The sequence below is a fragment of the Scyliorhinus torazame genome, chromosome 4 (genome assembly GCF_047496885.1).
Source record: "Scyliorhinus torazame isolate Kashiwa2021f chromosome 4, sScyTor2.1, whole genome shotgun sequence".
NCBI classification, from domain to species: domain Eukaryota; kingdom Metazoa; phylum Chordata; class Chondrichthyes; order Carcharhiniformes; family Scyliorhinidae; genus Scyliorhinus; species Scyliorhinus torazame.
This window is the reverse complement of record NC_092710.1, coordinates 341564626-341587901: the sequence shown is the minus strand read 5'-3', so window position 1 is coordinate 341587901 and position 23276 is coordinate 341564626. Positions and strand designations below refer to the sequence as shown.

General features: G+C 47.5%; 1 protein-coding gene across 1 annotated transcript; it reads right to left on the bottom strand.

The window, feature by feature from the left end:
* Positions 1–18612: 18612 nt before the first annotated feature.
* Positions 18613–20194, bottom strand: LOC140411758 (uncharacterized). The gene is made up of 2 exons (XM_072500742.1): positions 19002–20194; positions 18613–18870 (listed from the first exon to the last, which is right to left on the bottom strand). The coding sequence occupies exon 1, from the start codon at positions 20039–20041 to the stop codon at positions 19025–19027; it is 1017 nt and encodes a 338-aa protein (XP_072356843.1). The 5' UTR covers positions 20042–20194; the 3' UTR covers positions 18613–18870; positions 19002–19024.
* Between the last annotated feature and the right edge of the window lie 3082 nt (positions 20195–23276).

The window sequence follows — 23276 nt, the reverse complement described above, 5'->3', positions numbered from 1 at the left end:
CAGGAAGTCTACCTCCGGGGTCTCGCTTCCACCTTGGCTGATGGCTCCGGGACCTGTTCTTCTCCGGAGGCACGCGAGGAGCCATAAAACGGACCCCCTAGTTGAAAAGGTCCGACTGCTCCACACCAACCCCAGTTACGCCTACGTGGAGCACTCCGACGGCAGGCAAGATACGGTTTCCCTCCGGGATCTGGCGCCCGCTGGATCCTCCACCTCAGACGCTCCTACCCTTGCGCCCCCCCTTTACACACCCCGCCGGCGCCGGCTCCGCTACCCCCGGCCCTGCCTAGTTCCCCTGACCGAAGCTCCGACCGCTGTGCTCCCGGATGTGCCCTCAACCGGGACGTCCGTGCCCGCCGCACCACCGCCCGAATTGAGGAGATCGAGGAGAACGATCCGGCCACCGAGACGGATGGACCTATGATGGCACTTCACCCCCGCCAGACTCCTTTTTAAACAGGGGGTGAATGTGATGAACGGTTATTGCCTTATCATCATGTAAGGTGATGTCCCCTTTAAGACCAGGCTTGGAACTCTGGGGACTCCGCCTCTGGCTCCGCCCATCTGGGAGCCATACATAAAGGCCTGCCTCATGGTCTGTATAGCAGTCAGCTCTCGTCCATAGCTGTACCATAGTTATTAGTCTAATAAAGCCTTCTTTACAGTTTAATCTCTAAGCATCATTGTTGAGGGTACCTCAAACAGAGAACTGAAGAATGCTCTTTTGGAATCTCTCTCTCAGAGGGTAAAACTCTCTGAATCACCCAGTTGGAGGCTTTGTGTTCTCCTCAGCCCAGCTGGTAGGCATCCTAGGGAAACTGGACGCCAAGTAAGATTAAAAATCCAAGCTGGGTGCTGGGTTTGAGTGGAAACAAGTAATCTTAAGGATCCAATCCAGCCACTAGCTGAGCAGGGTCTGTGGCTTCAGATTTTCTCCTTGCAATCCCGTGTGGATCTCAGTGAGGCTGACAGGTAGTCTGCTGGAGTTGGAAGCAAGTCAGAATTAAACAGACCTGAGGCAGATCTTCTGAACGAAGGCCCAGGTTAATACAAGTTAAAGTGACTTCCCAGGGGGGAACCCGTAACTTGAGAGTTCTGCCTGATGGTTCAAGCCAGAAGACCCTCGTTAGCCATCCAACCGACAGTTTTCAATCTCTTCGCATCTGGAAGAACAGTCAACTGGAAAAACAACTTCCGCATCCGAAGCAAGGGCACTCATCTTCCATCCCACATTAGTCCTCTATTATTTTTACCCTCCCCTTCTCTCCGTGTGTGTCCATCTTGTGTGTGTTTGAGGAGAGGGTGGGACAGTAAAAATGGGGGGGGGGGGGAGTAGTAGATTAGCTGGTGCTTATTCTTGTATAATTATTGCATGCCTTTTCACCACTGTTGTTATAAATAAACAGTTGTTATGTTTCACTTGCAAATCTGGTGCCAGTAAGTCATTGGAGCAATCAAGGGTCAAAGATCTCAGACACTATATACGAACCGTGGGCAGCACGGTTAGCACAGTGGCTTCACAGCTCTAGGGTATCAGGTTTGATTCCCGGCTTGGGTCACTGTCTGTGCGGAGTCTGCACATTCTCCCTGTGTCTGCGTGGGTTTCCTCCGGATGCTCCGGTTTCCTCCCGGAGTCTAAAGATGTGCAGGTTAGGTGGATTAGCCATGATAAATTGCCCTTGGTGTCCAAAAAGGTTAGGTGGGGTTACTGGGTTACGGGGATCGGGTGGAGTTGTGGGCTTAAGTGGGGTGCTCTTTCCAAGGGCCGGTGCAGACTCGATGGGCTGATTGGCCTCCTTCTGCACTGTAAATTCTATGATTCTATGAACTACTGGTTAATTCAATTGTGTTGGGACTATGGGGCCTGGTCCAGGGTATTGTAACAATAGCTTAACAGTGTTTATCAACAACTTGTAACTAGGTACATTTATACAGTGCAAAGTCGAAGCTAGGGACTGTCTCCTGCTTTGCTCTAGTATAAGACTTCCCTCTGGACCCAGGTCATGTGTTCCTTTACATCGTACTGTGGACAGTGCAGTACCCAGTCCCACATTAACTCTATCTTACTCCTTAGTCTCCTGGTATTGGGATAATGTATTGACGTGGATGGAGAACTGGTTGGCAGTCAGGAAGCAGCGAGTGAGAATAAACGGGTCCTTTTCAGAGTGGCAGGCAGTGACTAGTGGGGTACCGCAGGGTTCAGTGCTGGGACCCCAGCTATTCACAATATACATTAATGATCTGGATGAACGAATTTCATGCAATATTTCCAAATTTGCAGGAGACACTAAGCTGGGTGGCAGTGTGTGCTGTGAGGAGGATGCAAAGAGGCTGTAGGGTAACTTGGACAGGCTGGCCGAGTGGGCAAATACTTGGCAAATGCAATAGAATGTGGGTAAATGTGAGGTTATCCACTTTGGTGGCAAAAACAGGACGGCAGATTATTATCCTAATGGTGGCAGTTTAGGAAAAGGAGGAAGCGCAACGAGGCCTGGGTGTCATGGTGAAAGTCGCTGAAGGTTGGCATGCAGGTACAGCAGGCAGTGAGGAAAGCGAATGGCATGCTGGCCTTCATAGCGAGAGGATTTGAGTACAGGAGTAGGGATGTGTTGCTGCAGTTATACAGGGCCTTGGTGAGGCCACACCTTGAGTATTGTGCGCAGTTTTGGTCTCCTAGTTTGAGGAAGGCCATTCTTGCGATTGAGGGTGTCCAGCGAAGGTTCGCCAGACTAATTCCCGGGATGGCAGGACTGACATATCGAGAAAGACCGGATCGACTGGGCTTGTACTCACTGGAGTTTAGAAGAATGAGGGAGGGTTTTAGAAACATAGAAAATCCTGATGGCACTGGACAGGCTAGATGCGGGAAGAATGTTCCTGATGTTGGGAAAGTCCAGAATTAGGGGTCACAGCCTCAGAATAAGGGGTAAGTCATTCAGGACTGAGATGAGGAAGAACTTCTCTCAGAGAGTTGTGAACGTGTGGAATTCTCCACCACAGAACGCTGCTGGGGCCGGTTGTTGGATATATTCAAGAGGGAGCTGGACGTGGCCCTTGCAGCTAAAGGGATCAAGGGGCATGGAGAGAAAGCGGGAGTGGGATACTGAATTTGCCATGATCAGCCATGATCATATTGAATGGTGATGCAGGCTCGAAGGGCCGAATGGCCTATTCCTGCACCTATTTTCTGTTTCTAAAAGGACTTAATTTGCTGTAAAGCACCTTTAATATAAAAACATAAAAAATAGGAGCAAGTGTAGACCATCTGGCCCCTGCAGCCTGTCACACCAATCTTGGAGGAAGTGAAATTATGTTTGACTAATTCTTAGTGTTTTTGAGGAAGTAACAAAATAGCAGACAAAAGGGAACCCTCACATGTGGTATACTTGAAAACAAGTGCTCATAGACTAGGGAGTAACATGTTAGTGTGGATTGAGGATTGGTTAGCTAACAGGACACAGACGGGTATAAATGAATCATTTCTGGGTTCACAGTCTATTAACTAATGGAATGATGAGGGATCAGTGCTGGGCCCTCAACTAGTTACAATTAATGTCATGTGAGAGAACCTTTAAGAACTGGGTGTTTATTAAATAGCTGTAGTGGATGTACCTTTAAGAAATGGGTGTTTGTCAAATAGCTGCAGTGATGTCAGAGTGTGGGTGGAGCTGGGCTGTCAGTCTTTCACTTTTGTTTTTGAGCAGGCAGCTACAGGGTGTGTTTAGTTTCGTTTTGCAGATTGGGAGCTGCATCCAGAGAAACAAGGTGTAATTCTGGTCTGTCTCTGTATGAAAGGAATGTCTTCAGATCACTTGCTAATTTAACAGTGATAACTGCTCTCAGTAGTGAATTGAAACCTGATCTCTGTGTTAAAAATGGTCTTTTGTCTTACGGATGTTGCAAGGAAAGGTTAAGGGTTACCGATAGACTATCGTATCTGTGGGGATGAATGGTGTTGATAGGTGTTAAGATGTTTATAAAGTGTTAACTGGTTTCATAAATAAACATTGTTTTCATTTACAAGTACTTTAGCTCTCTGTTGCACCACACCTGTAAAGTAGGCCCATGTGCTCCCCATAACCACAATCTATTAAACGTTGTGGATAAGGCGAACTCCATGATACACTTTAGGGTTCTCTAAACCTTGGCCCATAACACTATATTTATGGCATGGAAGAAGGAACCAAATGTATGGCAGCGAAATTTACTAACGACAGAAAGTTAAGTAAGTTGTGAAGAGGACAGGACTTAAATAGGTTAAGTGAGTGGGCAAACATTTGACAAATGAAGTATAATGAGAACGTGTCCACTTTGGCAGGAAGATTAGTAAAGCAGTGCAGTATTTGAATGGAGAGAGATTGCAGAGTTCTACAGTACAGAGGCACCTAGATAAGCTGATACATGAATCACAAGATGTTAGTAAGTAGGTACAGCATTCTCATGAATCTTTTCTGCATCCTCTTTAATGCCTTTACATCCTTTCGAAAGAGTGGTGCCCAGAACAATGCACAATACTCCAGCCGAGGTCTTACTAGTGTTTTATACAAGCTCAAAATAAACTCCTTGCTCTTGTACTCTATGCCCCTATTCATAAAGCCTTGGGTACTATATGCTTTGTTATTTGCTCTCTCAACCTCAAGGCAAACTAAAAAGGCAAAGGATGGGAACCTATGCAAGGGGTCAGAGGAGGAGAAAACACGGACAAAAACAAAAGACAGAAAGGGGAATAAAAAAAGTGATAAGCAGAGAAACCAAGGGGCAGATTCAAACAGGTCCACAGTGAAACACACTGCGAGCAAGACAAGTAATGTTAAGAAGACAAGCTTAAAGGTTTTGTGCCTTAACGCGTGGAGCATTCACAATAAAGTAGACACATTAATCGTGCAAATAGACGTAAACGGTTTTGATATAATTGGGATTACGGAGACATGGCTGCAGGGTGACCAGGGATGGGAACTGAATGTCCAGGGGTATTCAGTATTTAGGAAGGTCTCGGTGGTGGAGTGGCATTGCTGGCTAAAGAGGTTAATGCAATAGTTTGATTTTGATCTATTATTGTCATATGTATTGGTATACAGTGAAAAGTATTGTTTCTTACATGCTATACAGAAAACGCATACCATACATAGGGAAGGAAGGAGAGACTACAGAATGTATTGTTACAGTCATAGCTAGGAAGTAGAGAAAATATTAACTTAATACGAGGTAGGTCCATTCAAAAGTCTGGAGGCAGCAGGGAAGAAGCTGTTCTTGAGTCGGTTGGTACGTGACCTCAAACTTTTGTATCTTTTTCCTGACTGAAGAAGGTGGATGAGAGTATGTCCAGGGTGCGTGGGGTCCTTAATTATGCTGGCTGCCTTTCCGAGGCAGCGGGAATTATAGATAGAGTCAATGGATGGGAGGATGGTTTGCGTGATGGACTGGGCTACATTCACGACCTTTTGTAGTTTCCTGCGGTCTTGGGCAGAGCAGGCTCCATACCAAGCTGTGATACAACCAGAAAGAATGGTTTCTATTTAGTTTTTTATAAATTTAGAGTACCCAATTCATTTTTTCCAATTAAGGGGCAATTTAGCGTAGCCAATTCACCTAACCTGTACATAGAATTTCATAGAATTTACAGTGCAGAAGGAGGCCATTCGGCCCATCGAGTCTGCACCGGCTCTTGGAAAGAGCACCCTACCCAAGCCCACACCACCCTATCCCCATAACCCAGTAACCCCACTCAACCAACACTAAGGGCAATTTTGGACACTAAGGGCAATTTAGCATGGCCAATCCACCTAACCTGCACATCTTTGGACTGTGGGAGGAAACCGGAGCACCCGGAGGAAACCCACGCACACACGGGGAGAACGTGCAGACTCCGCACAGACAGTGACCCAGCCGGGAATCGAACCTGGGACCCTGGAGCTGTGAAGCAATTGCGCTAACCGCTATGCTACCGTGCTGCCCGTAATCATCTTTTGGGTTGTGGGGGTGAAACCCACGCAAACACGGGGAGAACGTGCAAACTCCACACGGACAATGACCCAGGGCCGGGATCAAATCTGGGACCTCGGCGCCGTGAGGCAACAGGGCTAACCCACTGCGCCACCGTGCTGCCCTAAAGAATGCTTTCTAAGGTGCATCTGTAAAAGTTGGTGAGAGTTGTAGCTGACATGCTAAATTTCCTTAGTCTTCTGAGAAATTGGAGTCATTGGTGGGCTTTCTTAACTATAGTGTCAGCATGAGGGGACCAGGACAGGTTGTTGGTAATCTGGACACCTAAAAATTTGAAGCTCTCGACCCTTTCTACTTCATTCACATTGATGTAGACAGGGACATGTTCTCCTCTCCGCTTCCTGAAGTCGATGAATTCAGGAAGGATATTAGCTCTGACAATGTGGAATCTGTATGGGTGGAGCTGAGAAACACCAAGGGGCAAAAACAATAGTGGGTGTTGTGTATAGACCCCCAAACTGCAATGATGATGCTGTGAATGGCATCAAATAGGAAATTAGAGATGCATGTGATAAAGGAATATCTGTAATTATGGGTGATTTTAATCTGCGCATGGATTGGGCAAATCAAATCAAACATACCGTAGAGGAGGAATTCCTGGATTGTATATGGGATGGTTTTCTGGATCAATATGTTGAGGAACCAACTAGAGAACAGGCCATCCTAGATTGGGTACTGTGTAATGAAAACGGAATCATTGGCAGTCTAGTTGTGGGAAAGCTCTTGGGGATGAGCGACCATAATATTAAAAGAATTTTTCATCAAGATGGAGAGTGAAGTTGTTTATCCTGCGACTGGGGTCCTGAATCTTAATAAAAGAAACTACGATGATATAAGGCGTGAGTAGGCTATGATAGATTGGGAAAATGTTACTTAAAGGGATGACAGTGGATGGGCAATGGCAAACATTCAAGGAGTGCATGGGTGAACTGCAACAACAATTGTTCACTCCTGCCAAAAGTGAATTGGGAAAGATGGCCAATCAATGGCTTACAAGGGAAATTAGGGATAGTATTCAATCCAAGGAAAAAGCATGAAAATTGGCCAAGAAAAACGACAGGCCTGAGGATTGGGAGCAGTTTAGTATTCAGCAAAGAAGGACAAAGGGATTGATGATGAAGGGGAAAATATAGTACGAATGTAAGCTTGCAGGGAACATAAAAACTGACTAAAAGTGACTATAGGTACGTGAAGAGAAAAAGATGGGTGGAGACAAATGTAGGTCCCTTACAGTTAGGAACAGGGGAATTTATAATGGAGGACAAAGAAATGGCTGAGCAACTAAATACATACTTTGTCTTCACAAATAAGATACCAGAAATGTTGGGGAATGCAGTGTTTAGTGAGAGGGAGGAACTGAAGGAGATCAAAATTACTAGAGAAATGGCATTGGGGAAATTGATGGGATTGAAGGTTGATAAATCCCCAGGGCCTGATAATCTACATCCCAGAGTACTTAAGAAGGTGGCTCTAGAAATAGTGGTTGCATTGGTGGTCCTATAGACTCTACAGATTGGAGGGTAGCTAATATAACGTCAGTATTCAAAAAGTGAGATGGATAGAATACTGGTTGGCAGACAGAAAACAAAGAGTAGGAATTAACTGGTCTTTTGTAAATTGGGAGGTAGTGACTAGTGGGGTACCGCAGGAATTAGTGCCAGGACCCCAGCTATTCACAATATATATTAATTATTTAGGTGAGGGAACAAAAGGAAATGTCTCCAAATTTGCAGATGATACAAAGTTGGGTGGGAGGGTGAGCTGTGAGGAGGATACAGAGATCCTTCAGTGGGATTTGGACAAGTTGAGTGAGTGAACATATGAGTGGCAGATGCAGTATAATTGGGGTAAATGCGAGGTTATCCACTTTGGTACCAACAACGGGAAGGCAGACTATTATCTGAGTGGCCAAATTAGGAGAGAGGAATGCAACAAGACTGAAGGTAAGCGTGCAGGTGCAGCAGGCGGTAAAGAAGGCAAATGGTATGTTAGCCTTCACAGTGAGAGGTTTCGAGTACAGGAGCCGGGATGTCTTGCTGCAATTATACCGGGTCTTGGTGAGGCCACACCTGCAGTACTGTGTGCAGTTTTGGTCTCCTTATTTGAGGAAGGATGTTCCTGCTTTAGAGGGAATGTAGTGAAGGTTTACCAGACTGATTCCTGGGGTAGCGGGACTGCGTATGAGGAGAGATTGAGCCGGTTAGGATTATATTCCCTAGAAATCAGAAGAATGCGAGGGTTCTCATAGGAACTGATACAATTCTAACAGGACTAGACAGAGTAGATGCATAGAAGGATGTTCCTGATGGTGGGGGTGTCCAGAGGATACGGGGTAGACCATTTAGGTGAGAACTTTCTTTGCCCAGAGAGTGGTGAGCCTGTGGAATTCATTACCACAGGAAGTAGCTGAAGCCAAGGCATTGGCGGCTAGATTCTCCATTACTGAGACTAAGTTTTGACGCTGGCGCAGGATTCGTGGAGTTCTACTATTGCAAAACCGGTGCTGCACCCGGACCGATTCAGCGACCGTTGATGGGCTAGCACCAGCGCCACGGCAACACGATCGATTCCAATGGAAACCCGCGTTGGATTCCCCAGGGTCGGTATTAACACTCGACAGGCTGACAAGCTGCAGCTGCATATTAGCACACCACTCCCCACAAACGCTCATCCCAGCCAACAGGATGGCACCGTTGCACTGGAGCGCACCCATCTCATTAATGGGTCAGCTGGGGCCAGAGGGTACCTAGGAGGGGTGGCCTGGGGGAGGGGGGGGGTCACCTATACAACCACTGGGCAGTCAGCAGTGTGCGCAGCCGCATGGCATCCTGGCACGCTGTGGCAATGGTGTTCCGTGTGCATCCACCCCGAACCCTGGCCCAACTCCTGACCGGCCCCGCTATTTACCCCCTCCCCCGGACCTGGCAGAAGACCCCGGCCAGCAGCACAACTGTTAGCACAGCATGGCGATATTGGACACTTTCCGTGCCCCCTCATCAGCCATGGCCCTGTTTCACGGTTTTTGAAAGCACAAGCGAACGTCGCCATTGGATCCAGTGGAGGCGGGGGATAACGGAGGCCCTAGAGAATACTGTGTTAGGCCCGCTAATGGGCCTGACTCGGTGTTTACGGCGTTTGCTGTAGGTACAGTGTGGAACACATTGATGCGACTTGGCGTGAACCCGGCGCGGCCACGATTTTGCCGTCAGAACCGATTCTCTACCCAATTCCGATGTCGCCGACAGAGAATCCCGGGCTGTATGGTTTCAAGAAGCAGTTAGAAATAGCTCTTGGAGCAAAAGGGTTCAAAGGATGATGGGATTGAAGGTGGATAAATCCCCAGGGCCTGAGAATCTGCATCCCAGAGTGCTTAAGGAGGTGGCTCTGGAAATAGTGGATGCATTGGTGGTCATCTTCCGGGATTCTATAGACTCTGGAACTGTCCCTGCAGATTGGAGGGTAGCTCACGTCACTCCGATATTCAAAAAGGGAGGTAGAGAGAAAGCAGGGAATTATAGACCAGTAAGCTGAACATCGGTAGTGGGGAAAATGCTTGAATCCATTATCAATGACTTTATAGCAGAACATTTAGAAAGCAGTGGCAGGACCAGTCAGAGTCAGCATGGATTTATGAAGGGAAAATCATGCTTGACAAATCTGTTGGAATTCTTTGAAGAGTTAACCAGTACAGTCGACAAGGGGGAGCCAGTCGATGTGGTATATTTGGACTTTCAGAAGGTGTTTGACAAAGTCCCACATAAGAGTTTATTGTGCAAAATTAAAGCGCATGGGATTGGGGGAAATGTATTGAGGTGGATAGAAAACTGGTTGGCAGAGAGGAAACAAAGAGTAGGGATTAATGGGTCCTTTTCAAATTAGTAGGCGGTGCTGGGACCCCAGCTATTCACAATATATATTAATAATTTGGATGAGGGAACAAAATGTAACATCTCAAAGTTTGCAGATGATACCAAATTAGGTGGGAGGGTGAATTGTGACGAGGATGCAGAGATCCTACAGCATGATCTGGACAGGTTGGGCAAGTGGGCAAACCAATGGCAGATGCAGTATAATTTGGATAAGTGAGGTTATTCATTTTGGAAGCAAAAACAGGAAGGCAGATTACTACCTGAATGGTTGTAAATTGGGAGAGGGGAGTGTGCAGCGACCTGGGTGTCCTTGTGCACCATTCGCTGAAGGTAAGCATGCAGGTGCAGCAGGCGGTAAAGAAGGTTAATGGTATGTTGACCTTCATTACGAGAGGATTTGAGTATAGAAGCAGGGATCTGTTGCTGCAATTGTACAGGGCCTTGGTGAGGCCACACCTGGAATATTGTGTGCAATTTTGGTCTCCTTCTCTGAGGAAGGATGTTCTTGCTCTCGAGGGAGTGCAGCGAAAGTTTACCAGACTGATTCCAGGGATGGCAGGACTGTCAGATGAGGAGAGATTGACTAGGTTGGGATTGTTCTCGCTGGAGTTCAGAAGAATGAGGGGGGATCTCATAGAGACTTATAAAATTCTAACAGGACTAGACAGGGTAGGTGCAGGGAAGATGTTACCAATGATGGGTGCGTCCAGAACCCAGGGGTCGCAGCCTGAGGATTCAGGGTAAACCATTTCGGACAGAGGTGAGGAGACATTTCTTCACACAGAGTGGTGAGCCTGTGGAATTCATTGCCACAGGAAGTAGTTGATGCTAAAACTTTGAATATATTCAAGAGACGGCTGGATATAGCACTTGGGCAGAATTGGATCAAAGGCTATTGGGAGAAAGCAGGATTAGGCTATTGAGTTAGATGATCAGCCATGATTGTGATGAATGGCGAAGCAGGCTCAAAGGGCCAAAAAGCCTCCTCCTGCTCCTATCTTCTATGTTTTTATGTCAGGATAGTGTCCTCTGCCAGAACCATCTTTAGCTGCTTTGTCAATGACCTCCCTCTGTTCGGTGCATTCAGTCAGAAGTGGAGATTGCACAATTCAACACCATTCACAACTCCTCAGATACTGAAGCATTTGTTTCCAAATGTAGCAAGACCTGGACAATATCCAGGCTTGGGCTGACAAGTGACAAGTTACATTCGCGCCACACAAGTGCCAGGCAATGACCATCTCCGCAAGAGAGGATCTAACCACCGCCCCTTGACATTCAATGGCATTGCCATCGCTGAGTCTCCCACAATCAACATCCTGGGGGTTACCATTGATCAGAAACTGAACTGGTCTAGTCATATAAATACTATGTCGGCAAGAGCAGGTCAAAAGTTGGGAATTCTGCGACGAATAACTCACCTCCTGACCCCTCCCCCAAAGCATGTCCACCGGGTGAGTGGTGAGCCTGTGGAATTCGTTACCACAGGAAGTAGTTGGAAAACTAGCAGAGGACACCATCTCAGACTAAAGGGACGATCCTTTAAAACAGAGATGAGGAGGAATTCTTTCGGCCAGAGGGTAGTGAATCTGTGGAACTCTTTGCCGCAGAAGGCTGTGGAGGCCAAATCACTGAGTGTCTTTAAGACAGAGATAGATAGGTTTTTGATTAATAAGGGGATCAGGGGTTATGGGGAGAAGGCAGGAGAACGGGAATGAGAAAAATATCAGCCATGATTGAATGGCGGAGCAGACTCGATGGGCCGAGTGGCCTAATTCTGCTCCTATGTCTTATGGTCTTACGGAGATTCTGTTGAGTTACAAAAACCTCAAGATGAAACAATTGAGTTTCACAAACAAAAGGAAAAGCTGTTTAAGGGTTTTGACTCGCTACAAAGATCCCATGGGTAAAGGTTTGCTCCTCTGTCAAATTACAAAGAGTAGCAAAATGAATTTAACATCACTCTGAAAGAAGTGAAGAACCAGTTGGCAGATAAGACTCGGCAATGTTCTATATTCCAGGAGGCAGCCAAGAGATACAAGAAAGACATTGAAGAGCGAAAGATCGAGGAACTACAAGGAAAGACCATGGATGCCTGAAACTTACTGAGAACCATGGAGCTGTTCAAAATTGAATGGTTAAAATGAAAATCAGGAGCCTAGAATGGCAAGAGAAAGCCAAAGTTCTCCAAAGGAGCTTAAAAAGTCTTAGAAACAGCTACCAGAAGTCAAATCAAATAACGAGAGCTTGAAGAATATCAAACAGGATTTGGGCTGTACTCAGGGAAAGCAGTTCAGGGTGCAGAAATAATGGGTGATTTCGCTGTCTGGCCGCACCAGTTTTCTGGTGAAGCGTGCCCCCGCCGGCAGCGGCATTCTCCGCCCCGCCAGCCAGCCAATGGGATTTCCCATTATGGGCATCTCCACACCGTCGGGAAATCCACAGGAGTGGGTGCGTTCCTAGCGGAGAATCTCGGCGTGGCGGCTGTGGACTCAGTCCAACGCCGCCACAGTCGGGGGAGGGCCCAGAATTAAGTCCCTCTGAACCCGAGTTGTCAGCCTGCAGCTCCAACTATTTACTTAGTGTTACTTCCCTGGCGAAGTTATTCACGGATTCTTCGGCGTGGGATCCTCTGGCTAGCGGGTTTCTCGACGGCGTGGGGTGGCCACAATGTGAAACCCCATTGGTTGGCTGAGGGAATGGAGAATCTCACTGCCGGGGCCGGAAAACGCAGCAGGCGGACCGGAGAATCCCTCCCAATATTTCTGAGTTCCTCCCTCCCTTCCATTTCCTGATTTACAGCTATTTCTGGGCTGTTACCTCGGGTAATCCTCCAGTATCTTCTAGCACCTAGTGAAGAAGATGCAAAATACCTGTTCAATTCATCTGCCATCTCCTTATTTTCCAATATTAATACACTTTCTCTAGGATCAAAGCTCACTTTGTTAACTCTTTTCTTTGTTAAATATCCACTCTTACTGTTTTTATATTTTTAGCTAACGTTCTCTTGTACACTAACTTCTCCCTTCTTATTAACCTTTCAGTCATTTTTTGATTTTTCTTTATATTCTTTCCAATCTTCTGACCTGCTTTTTCTTGAAGTTTAATCCTGTCTTTACCTTTTTTAGTTAACCACGGATGGTGGATCCTCCCTTTGGAATATTCATTTTTGTTGGAATGTGTCTATTCTGTGTTTTCTAAAATATTCCGTTAAATACCTGCCACTGCTGAACTTCCACGAACCTCCTTTACCACTTCACTTTGCTTCACAGAGTTCTCTCTCTTTCATGCCCTCAGAACTTCCCCTTTTTGTGTTTAAAATTACAGTCTCAGACCCACTGCCCTCTCCCCCAAACTGAATGTAAAATTCAATCGTATTATAATAGCTTATTGTCACAAGTAGGCTTCAATGAAGTTACTGTGAAAAGCCCCTAGTCGCCACATTCGGCGCCTGTTCGGGGAGGCTGGTATGGGAATTGAACCTGCGCTGCTGGTATTGTTCTGCATTACAAGCCAGCTGTTTAACCCACTGTGCTAAACCAGTTGCTATTTTGGAGTACCTTTGTTATCAGATCATTAATTAATCCCAGCTCATTGCACAACACCTGATCTAATATAGTCTGCTCGCTGATTGGCTCCAAAACATGCTGTTCTAAGAAACTATCTGGAAGCATGAACTCCTCATCTAGGCAACTTTTGCCCAACTGATTTTCCAGGCTATATCCCAATTAAAATCCCTCATGATTATCGCCGTACCTTCCTGACAAACTCCCATTCTTTCTTCTTACAGGCAGCACGGTAGCACAAGTGGGTAGCACTGTGGTTTCAAAGCGCCAGGTTCCCAGGTTCGATTCCCTGCTGGGTCACTGTCTGTACGGAGTCTGCACGTTCTCCTCGTGTCTGCGTGGGTTTCCTCCGGGTGCTCTGGTTTCCTCCCACAGTCCAAAGATGTGCAGGTCAGGTGGATTGGCCGTGATAAATTGCCCTTAGTGACCAAAAAGGTTAGGAGGGGTTATTGGGTTATGGAGATAGGGTGGAAGTGAGGGCTTAAGTGGGTCGGTGCAGACTCGATGGGCCGAATGTCCTCCTTCTGCACTGTATGTTCTATGTTCTCCCCTGTCCAACTGTGTGGTTGCTGTTAGGGGGCTTGCAAACCACTACCAGAAGTGACTACTTGCCTTAATCATTTCTTATCTCTACCCAAACTGCATCCTGGTTTCCTGAACTTAGCTCATCCCTCTCTGTTGTGCTAATACCATTATGAACTAACAGAGCCACCCCTCCGCCTATTCCTAGCTTCCTAAATTTCATGTACCATTCAATATTCAGGTCCCAATCTATGTCATTATGCAGCCATATCTCATATCACCAGGGTCCCAGATTCGATTCCCCGCTGGGTCACTGTCTGTGAGGAGTCTGCACGTTCTCCCCGTGTCTGCGTCGGTTTCCTCCGGGTGCTCCGATTTCCTCCCACAGCCCAAAAACGTGCTGTTAGGTGGATTGGCCATGATAAATTGCCCTTAGTGTCCAAAAGTGTTAGATGGGGTTACTGTTTAGCACAGGGCTAAATCGCTGGCTTTGACAGTAGACCAAGGCAGGCCAGCAGCACGGTTCAATTCCCGTACCAGCCTCCCCGAACAGGCGCCGGAATGTGGCGACTAGGGGCTTTTCACAGTAATTTCATTTGAAGCCTACTTGTGACAAGAAGCGATTTTCACTTTCACATTGGGTCAGGGGGATAGGGTGGAAGTGAGGGTCGGTGCAGCCTTGATGGGCCGAATGGCCTCTTTCTGCACTGTTTGTTCTATGTTCTATCCTATCAGCTTTCAGATCTCACTTAATTTCTATTTACGTTATCAGCTCATCTATTTTGTTTCAAATACAACGTGCATTCAGATTCAGAGCCTTTAGTTCTGTCTGGTGTCTTATATGTCAGCTTTGTTCAGTGGATCGTGTTCTAACCACTGTGTCTCAAGCTTTATATGTCAAGCTACGTTCCACAGACTTTAGCACATAATGTAGGCTAACGCTCCAGAACTGTACTGAAGGAGTGCAATCTTTTCACTGAGGCATTAAACCCAAGGCCCGGTCAGTTCTTGATACTATTTGAAGAACAGCAGAGAGTTGTCCTGATGCTCTGATCATCAGTTGTCTCTTAACCAACATCGCTACAACAGATTAAATGGTGATTTATCACATTAATAGTGCCCTGGCTATGAGTTTCCACAATCATGGTTCCTATATTACAACAGTGATGACACTTGGTTAACTATGAAGTTAAACTATGAGGTCATAAAAGGTACTCAATGGGATTTGCTGTCAATCACAATTGGCAACTCAGTTCTGCGTGGTTTCCTAATGATGGTTCTATCTGGGAGGCAAACGCGCCAGTTCTCCTATATACCCCTCGGAACATCCATGGGTACAAGCTACCCTCCTGCAGCCATTGTTCCAGTGTGTTTTTGGTAAGAGTTAGCAGGCTGTGCCATCATTGGGAAGGTATCTTCGCACCAAATGTCCACATGTGGGTCTCCCCTGAAAGGGTCACTGAATAGCTCAAGGGCACTGAAACCTTGTAGCAACTTGAATTTATATAACACCTTTAATGTAATTAAATGACACAAGGAGTATGGTGAAGTAAAATTAAACACTAAACCAATGACGGAGTGTCATAACCTCCATGAGGAACCTTCATTGACCTCCCCTTGGGACTCGTGGAGTACAAGCTTCCCGGCTAGGCTGACCACCTGGGGCTCGTTATGAGCAAAGGTTAAAAGTAGGCCCAGATCAGGGCCTGTTGAGATACGTCCTCCCAGCTAGGATGGAAATGGGAGTGAGATGCTGCATTATGCAGACCCTTGTAAATAAGTCGATTCTGCGTTTACTGTCAGCCTCCTCAGTAAATATTAGGGCGGACAGCCAGAAATGTGGAGTGTCTTAAAAGAGGAAAGCGAGGGAGGGAGGCAGGGGTGTTTAGAGATGGAATTCCAGAATGCTGGGCCTGGTAACTGAGGGCATGGTCACCAATGGTGTTCAAGAAGCCAAAATTGGTTGCAGGCGGGTATCTGTGAGGGAATAGGGCTAGAGGAGATTACAGAGATAGGGAGGGAGAGACCACGGAGAGACTTCAAAATAAGGAAAATTAGTTCTTTAATCAAGGCATTGCGTGGCCGTGAGTCAATGCAGTTCAGCAAGCAGAGGGGGCGATGGGGGAACGGGTTAAGACAAAGGGAACAGTGTTTTGGACGGCAAAGGGAAGGTGTTGGGAGAGCAGCCAGGGGTCCATTGCAATAGTCCAGTCGTGAGGTAACAAAGAAGTGATTGAAAGTTTCAGCAGCAGATGGGGTGGTGGTCCGGACGGGAGATTTTACAGCGGTGGGCCGAGGTGTTCTCAGTGAGGGCTGCATGTAGGACAATGAGATATATAGTCAGAAGCTCAGTGTGGGCTCAAACTGCTTGCAAACAATCTGCTTCAGCCTCACCCATTTGCCGAGGGGAGTGATGCAGTGGGTAGCTCATAAACAAGGTTTAAGGTGGGGAGATGTTTTCACTTAGCTTGAATTTTTGAAATCAATCCTTTCAGTAGGCGAGCATTTATTGTCCATCCCTAATTTCCCTGGTGGTGAGCTATCTTCTTGAACCGCTGCAGTCCCTGAGGTGTAGGTACACCCACTGTGCTGTTAGGGAGGGAGTTCCAGGCTGTTGCCCCGGCGACAGTGAAGGAGTGGCGTTATATTTCCAAGTCAGGATGGTGAGTGACGTGGAGGGGAACCTCCAGGTGGTGGGGGTTCCCAGGAATCTGCTGCTTTTGTCCTTCTAGATAGTTGTGGTTATGGGTCCGGAAGGTGCTGTCGAACGAGCCATGGTTAGTTCATGGAGTTCACGGTGGTGGAGAGAGTGAATGTTTGTGGAAGGGGTAGCAATTTGCCCTGGATGGTGTAGAGCTTCTTGAGTATTGTTGGAGCTGCCCTCATCCAGGCAAGTGGAGAGTCTTCCATTACACTCCTGACTTGTGCCTTGTAGATGGTGGACAGGCTTAGGGGAGTCAGGAGGTGAGTTACTCGCTGCAGGATTCCTAACCTTTGACCTGCCCTGGTAGCCACAGTATTAATGTGGCTAGTCCAGTTCAGTTTCTGATCAATGGTAACCCCCAGGATGTTGATTGTGGGGATTCAGCGATGGCAATGCCATTGAATGTCAAGGGGCGGTGGTTAGATCCTCTCTTGTGGGAGACGGTCATTGCCTGGCACTTGTGTGGCGCGAATGTAACTTGTCACTTGTCAGCCCAAGCCTGGATGTTGTCCAGGTCTTGTTACATTTGTAAACAAATGCTTCAGTATCTGAGGAGTCGTGAATGATGCTGAACATTGCGCAATCCCTACTTCTGACTGAATGTACCGAACAGAGGGAGGTCATTGACGAAGCAGCTAAAGATGGTTCTGGTAGAGGACACTATCCTGACATAGAAAACATAGAAAAAAGGAGCAGGAGGATGCCATTCAGCCCTTCGAGTCTGCTCTGCCATTTATGATGATCATGGCCGATCATCAAACTCAATAGCCCAATTCCGTCTCCCGTCTCCCGTCTCTCTCTCTCTCTCTCTACTCCCCCCGATATCCTTTGATTCCCTACACCCCAAAGAAACATACAGGGCGGAATTCTCCGTCAGCTGACGGCAAAATCTGGAAATGTGGTTGGGCGGAGAATTGGTTTTGACGCCAAAATCATGCCGGGCGCCGGTTTCACGCCAAATCACGATTCTCCAGGCGCTTCGACAGCAGCATCCACAAGTACAGTAATCGCCATTGGCATATCACGAGCGAGCCTGACCCGGTACTCTCCGGGGCCTCTGCAATTATCCGCATGCTCGGGGCGAATTCCCGACAGCGGGTTCACTTGTGCTTTTAAAAATCATGAAACGGGCGCCATGGCAGCTGAGGGGAGAGAGGGGGTATGGAAGGTGTCCAACAACGCCGTCATTTGCTGACAGTCGTGCCGCTGACTAGGGGGCTTCTGCCAGGGTGGTGGGTGGTTGGGGGGAGAAATACCGGGGGGTGGCCAGAAGGTTGGCTGTGGGGGTCGGGGTCGATGGGCACGGAACTCCATTGCCGCGACCTGCAAGGCAGCCATACAGCTGCTACTCCATTGACTGACCACTGTAAACTTAGCGCTTCAGGTCGTATGGGTGTACCCCCCAAGCTACCGCCCTAGGTGCCTTCGGGCCCCAGCGGACCCATCAGCGAGATGGGCATGCTTACACACAACCAGTGCCATCTTGTTGGCGGGATGAGTGTGTGGGGGTGTGACTGGTTTTGGACACACCCACCATCGGGAACATCCTTATTGCATCTATTCTGTCTAGTCCAGTTAGAATTTTATCGGTTTCTATGAGATCCCCTCTCATTCTTCTGAACTCCAGTGAATCCAATCCTAACCAACTCATTCCCTCCTCATACGTCCGTCCTGCCATCCCAGGAATCAGGAATCAGTCTGGTAAACCTGAAGCACTCCGGAGTGATGTTCAGGAACTGAGATGATTGACCTCGAACAAGCACAGCCATCTTCAGGTGTGCGAGGAATGTCTCTGACAGAGTGGCGTTTCCCCCCTGATTCTCACGCACTTCAGTTTTACCAGGGCTCCTTGATGCCACACTCGGCCAAATGCCACCTTGATACAAGGGCAGTCACGCTCACAGTCAATCAGTTCACACATTAAATAATACATTTTACTTCAGAAACATTGCTTGCATTGATTTATTGCAAATAGAAAGCTGTGACATCATAAAACATTGGGCATCATAAAATATTAGGCATCATAAAACCTTGGGAACAAAACCATGGTATTCACTGGTCTGCGAGGTATCCATTGTCAGAGTGTCGAGGGAGCGCAGAACTGCACCATCTCTCCACAAGAGTTCAACCTTTAATTTGAGACAAAAATCTTTGTTGTTACTGTAACCAGGAAACAGATGTTAGTTGCTGATGTTCACCTGATGCACTGCAATTAATGAACACGAGAAAAAATTAATGATTACCTGGAAGGTGTTAACAGCTTTTTCATAATTACAGAATAATTATATTGATTTATGCAATGTGTCTATTGGAGGAGACTGGATTCTTGAGACTCACCTGAATTCTCTCCCTCTCAGACCTCAGCTAAAGAGAATATAGATTCTCTCTGCTGGTCTCCATTCCTCAACCTGACTGTCTTTGCTTGTTCTTTCTCTATCTCTCTCTGCTCGCCTACTTTTGTTCTTTGTTTTACTAAAGGTGATGATTTCATCACCTTTTCCTCTCCAATTTTGCAAGTCCCCTTTCCCTCTCTCCTTGCTCTTCTTGTCTTCATCTCTGTCTGCCTCTGGCCGTCTTGTACGAATCTTACTCTGTCTGTATCGACCCAAACCATTTTCCCCTCTCGGTCTCTCTTCATCTCCCCTTCCTCTTTCTCTATCTTCCTCTCTTTCTCTCTGCCTGTCCTCTCTTCCCCTCTCTCGATCTTCTTTTGGTCTCGGTCTTGATTCATCTTTTCCTCTCTCTCGATCTCTAGCAACGTCCCTCTTCCTCTCTCTCTGCTTTTGTCCATCGCCTTTCCCTGTTTCTGCCTCTGTCCATTTTGCCTTCCTCTCTTTGTCTCTGCCGATGATTTGTTCTTTTCTAACTGTCTCTTTCCACTTTGATTTCATCCCTCGCTCCCTTATCACTTTGTCTTCATTTCTGTTTGTCGCTGAATATCTGTTTTCTTCTCTCGATGTCTTTCTGCTTCCTGGCCTCTGTCTCTGGTCACCTTGTCTTCCTTTCTCTCTCTCTCCAAATGATTGTTCTTCCTCTTCCTCTGACTCCACCCATCTGGATTTCCTTTCTCTCAGTTTCTTTTTCTCTCTCTTGTCTTCTTCTCTCTTTCTCTCTTTACTCACCTGACCTTCTTGTTCGAATTCTGCCCATCTTGACCTTGTCTCTTGCTTCTTATGCCTATCGCATGCTCTCTGTGTGTCTCTATTCGGTTTGTCTTCCTTCCTGTCCTGCTCTCTTTCTGTCCAGGCTGCTGTCCTCCTTCTCTTCTCCTCTTCTTCTCTTCCTCTCTCCTTGTATGTCTTTGCCTGTCTCATCTTCTTCTCTCGATCTCTGTGACAGTCTGCTTTTTCTTTCTCTCCATGACTGTCTCTTCCCATTCTCGACCCCACTCTATCTTTGACTGTTTTGTCTTTGCCCGCTCAATGTGTCTGCTGCGCATTCCTTTTTTGTCTTTTCCTTGCTCTCTCCCTCTTGTTCTCTAATATTTGCGAAAATACTTTTGATGAAAGATTTTGGAAAGTTTCACTGTGATCCCAGCTGCCACCAATGACTGTGTAAAATGCCTTAAGCTCAGCAAAGTAACTCAGTGAGGTCATCAGAGAAGAGATTATGAGAAATGAAAATGTCACACGGGTGTCTGGCCAGTGGCTTGCTGGCTGTGAAATGCATGTCAGGGCAGAGGCACAGGAAATAAAAATTGGCAGATTTCATATTTTCACCCGGTAGTCAATGGGAATCAGGGGGGGAAACTCTCCGCTGGTTGGAGTCATACCTGGCACAGAGGAAGATGGTTGTGGTGGTTGGAGGTCAATCATCTCAGCTCCAGAATATCACTGCAGGAGTTCCTCAGGGTGGTATCCTCGGCCCAACCACCTTCAGCTGCTTCATCAATGACCTCCCTTCCATCATAACGTCAAAAGTGGGGATATTTGCGGATAACTGCACAATGTTCTGCACCATTCGCGACTCCTCAAAGCAGTCCCTGTCCAAATGCAGCAAGACCTGGGCAATATCCAGGCTTGGGATGACAAGTGGCAAGTTACATTTGTGCCACACAAGTGCCAGGCAATGACCATCTCCTACAAGAGAGGATCCAACTATTGCCTTTTGACATTCAATGGCATTACCATCGCTGAATCCCCCACAATCAGTATCCTGGGGGTTACCATTGATTAGAAACTGAACTAGACTAGAATCATAGAATTTACAGTGCAGAAGGAGGCCATTCGGCCCATTGAGTCTGCACCGGCACTTGGAAAGAGCACCCTACCCAAGCCCAAATCTCCAGCCTATCCCCGTAACCCAGTTACCCCACCTAACCTTTTTGGACACTAAGGGCAATTTATCACGCCAACCCACCTAACCTGCACATCTTTGGACTGGGGGAGGAAACCGGAGCACCCGGAGGAAACCCACGCACACACGGGGAGAACGTGCAGTCTCCGCACAGACAGTGACCCAATCCCGGAATCGAACCTGGGACCCTGGAATTGTGAAGCAACTGTGCTAACCACTGTGCTGCTGTGCTCCCCTAGCCATGTTAATTTTGGTCCATAATTCCCTGATTTTCCAGCGTCACATTTAGGGAGTAACTCAATGATGCCCGCGGGAATCCCTCGAAATTGCCACGTAAGGGTTTATCTGGTAATTGACCAGAAGTGTGAACGTCCCCTGGACAATAACATTGGGTTGGGAACCATCCGACAGAAGCGATTTAAATCACTACCTTTGGGTGGTTCTGCCAGATTTAACCTGATAGTTACTCTGAGAGAGTTAGAGGGGGATGTCTGGGCAGCCATGAAGCGAGCGGTAGCACATTTGGTAGCTCCCGCTCAAGGTGGTATTTTCCGTTCCTTTCTCTGTCAGAGGGGCGAAGGTTTGGATGGAACGCAGTGTAGGAGTGCCAGGTGAAGGTGTAACTCCTCTGGTGTGGCTGGCGGATAGATCCATGAACTAGGAGTGGGTCGAGAAGAAGCAAGGTGTTGGAGCAGGAGAATCTTCGAGGTGTGTCACACGTTTAGGTGGCGGAGGGCAAAGGACCTGTTCTGCCCGCCCAGTGGTCAACGGAGCAGCTGGTGGACTTTTTAAAAGATAAGGTAAGCCAACAGAGAAGAGAGGCCCCAGGAGGACCAGGCCAAGGTTGTTGAGCCGCTGAAAGCAGGGATTGACTGAGTAGAGCAGAGGCTGGAGTCTCCGGGCAAACTATACAGAAAGTGGAGGAGACGGTGGAGGAGCACGAGGAGAAAGTGGAAGATCTGGAGCTGAACGACCCAGAGGGGGTCACGGCTGCCACCCTCTGGGAGGCACTCAAGGCGGTGGTTCGGGGGACTTTATCTCGATTCGGGCACATAGGGAGAAGGCGGAACGGACGGAGATGGCTAGGCTGGTGGAAGAGATTCTGAGGGTGGACAGGAGGTATTCGGAGGCTCCGGAGGCCGGGTTGCTGAGGGAGAGGCTCCAGGTTGAGTTTGGATTGGGTTCCACGGGGAAGACAGTACGGCAGTTGCAGAGGGCCAGGGGGGCAGTGTATGAATAAGGGAAAAAGACGAGTAGGATGCTGGCTCACCAGCTTAGGAGACAGGAGGCGGCACGGAAGATTGGTAGAGAGAAGGATGCCTTTGACAAGGTCCCTCATGGTAGACTAGTACAAAAGGTGAAGTCACACGGGATCAGGGGTGAACTGGCAAGGTGGATACAGAACTGGCTAGGCCATAGAAGGCAGAGGGTAGCAATGGAGGGATGCTTTTCTAATTGGAGGGCTGTGACCAGTGGTGTTCCACAGGGATCAGTGCTGGGACCTTTGCTCTTTGTAGTATATATAAATGATTTGGAGGAAAATGTAACTGGTCTGATTAGTAAGTTTGCAGACGACACAAAGGTTGGTGGAATTGCGGATAGCGATGAGGACTGTCTGAGGATACAGCAGGATTTAGATTGTCTGGAGACTTGGGCGGAGAGATGGCAGATGGAGTTTAACCTGGACAAATGTGAGGTAATGCATTTTGGAAGGGCTAATGCAGGTAGGGAATATACGGTGAATGGTAGAACCCTCAAGAGTATTGAAAGTCAAAGAGATCTAGGAGTACAGGTCCACAGATCACTGAAAGGGGCTACACAGGTGGAGAAGGTAGTCAAGAAGGCATACGGCATGCTTGCCTTCATTGGCCGGGGCATTGAGTATAAGAATTGGCAAGTCATGTTGCAGCTGTATAGAACCTTAGTTAGGCCACACTTGGAGTATAGTGTTCAATTCTGGTCGCCACACTACCAGAAGGATGTGGAGGCTTTAGAGAGGGTGCAGAAGAGATTTACCAGAATGTTGCCTGGTATGGAGGGCATAAGCTATGAGGAGCGATTGAATAAACTCGGTTTGTTCTCACTGGAACGAAGGAGGTTGAGGGGCGACCTGATAGAGGTATACAAAATTATGAGGGGCATAGACAGAGTGGATAATCAGAGGCTTTTCCCCAGGGTAGAGGGGTCAATTACTAGGGGGCATAGGTTTAAGGTGAGAGGGGCAAAGTTTATAGTAGATGTACGAGGCAAGTTTTTTACGCAGAGGGTAGTGGGTGCCTGGAACTCACTACCGGAGGAGGTAGTGGAGGCAGGGAC

Excerpts from the sequence above, each read along its gene's own strand:
- LOC140411758 (XM_072500742.1), bottom strand. The coding sequence starts at position 20,041 with ATGGGAAGAGACAGTCATGGAGAGAAAGAAAAAGCAGACTGTCACAGA.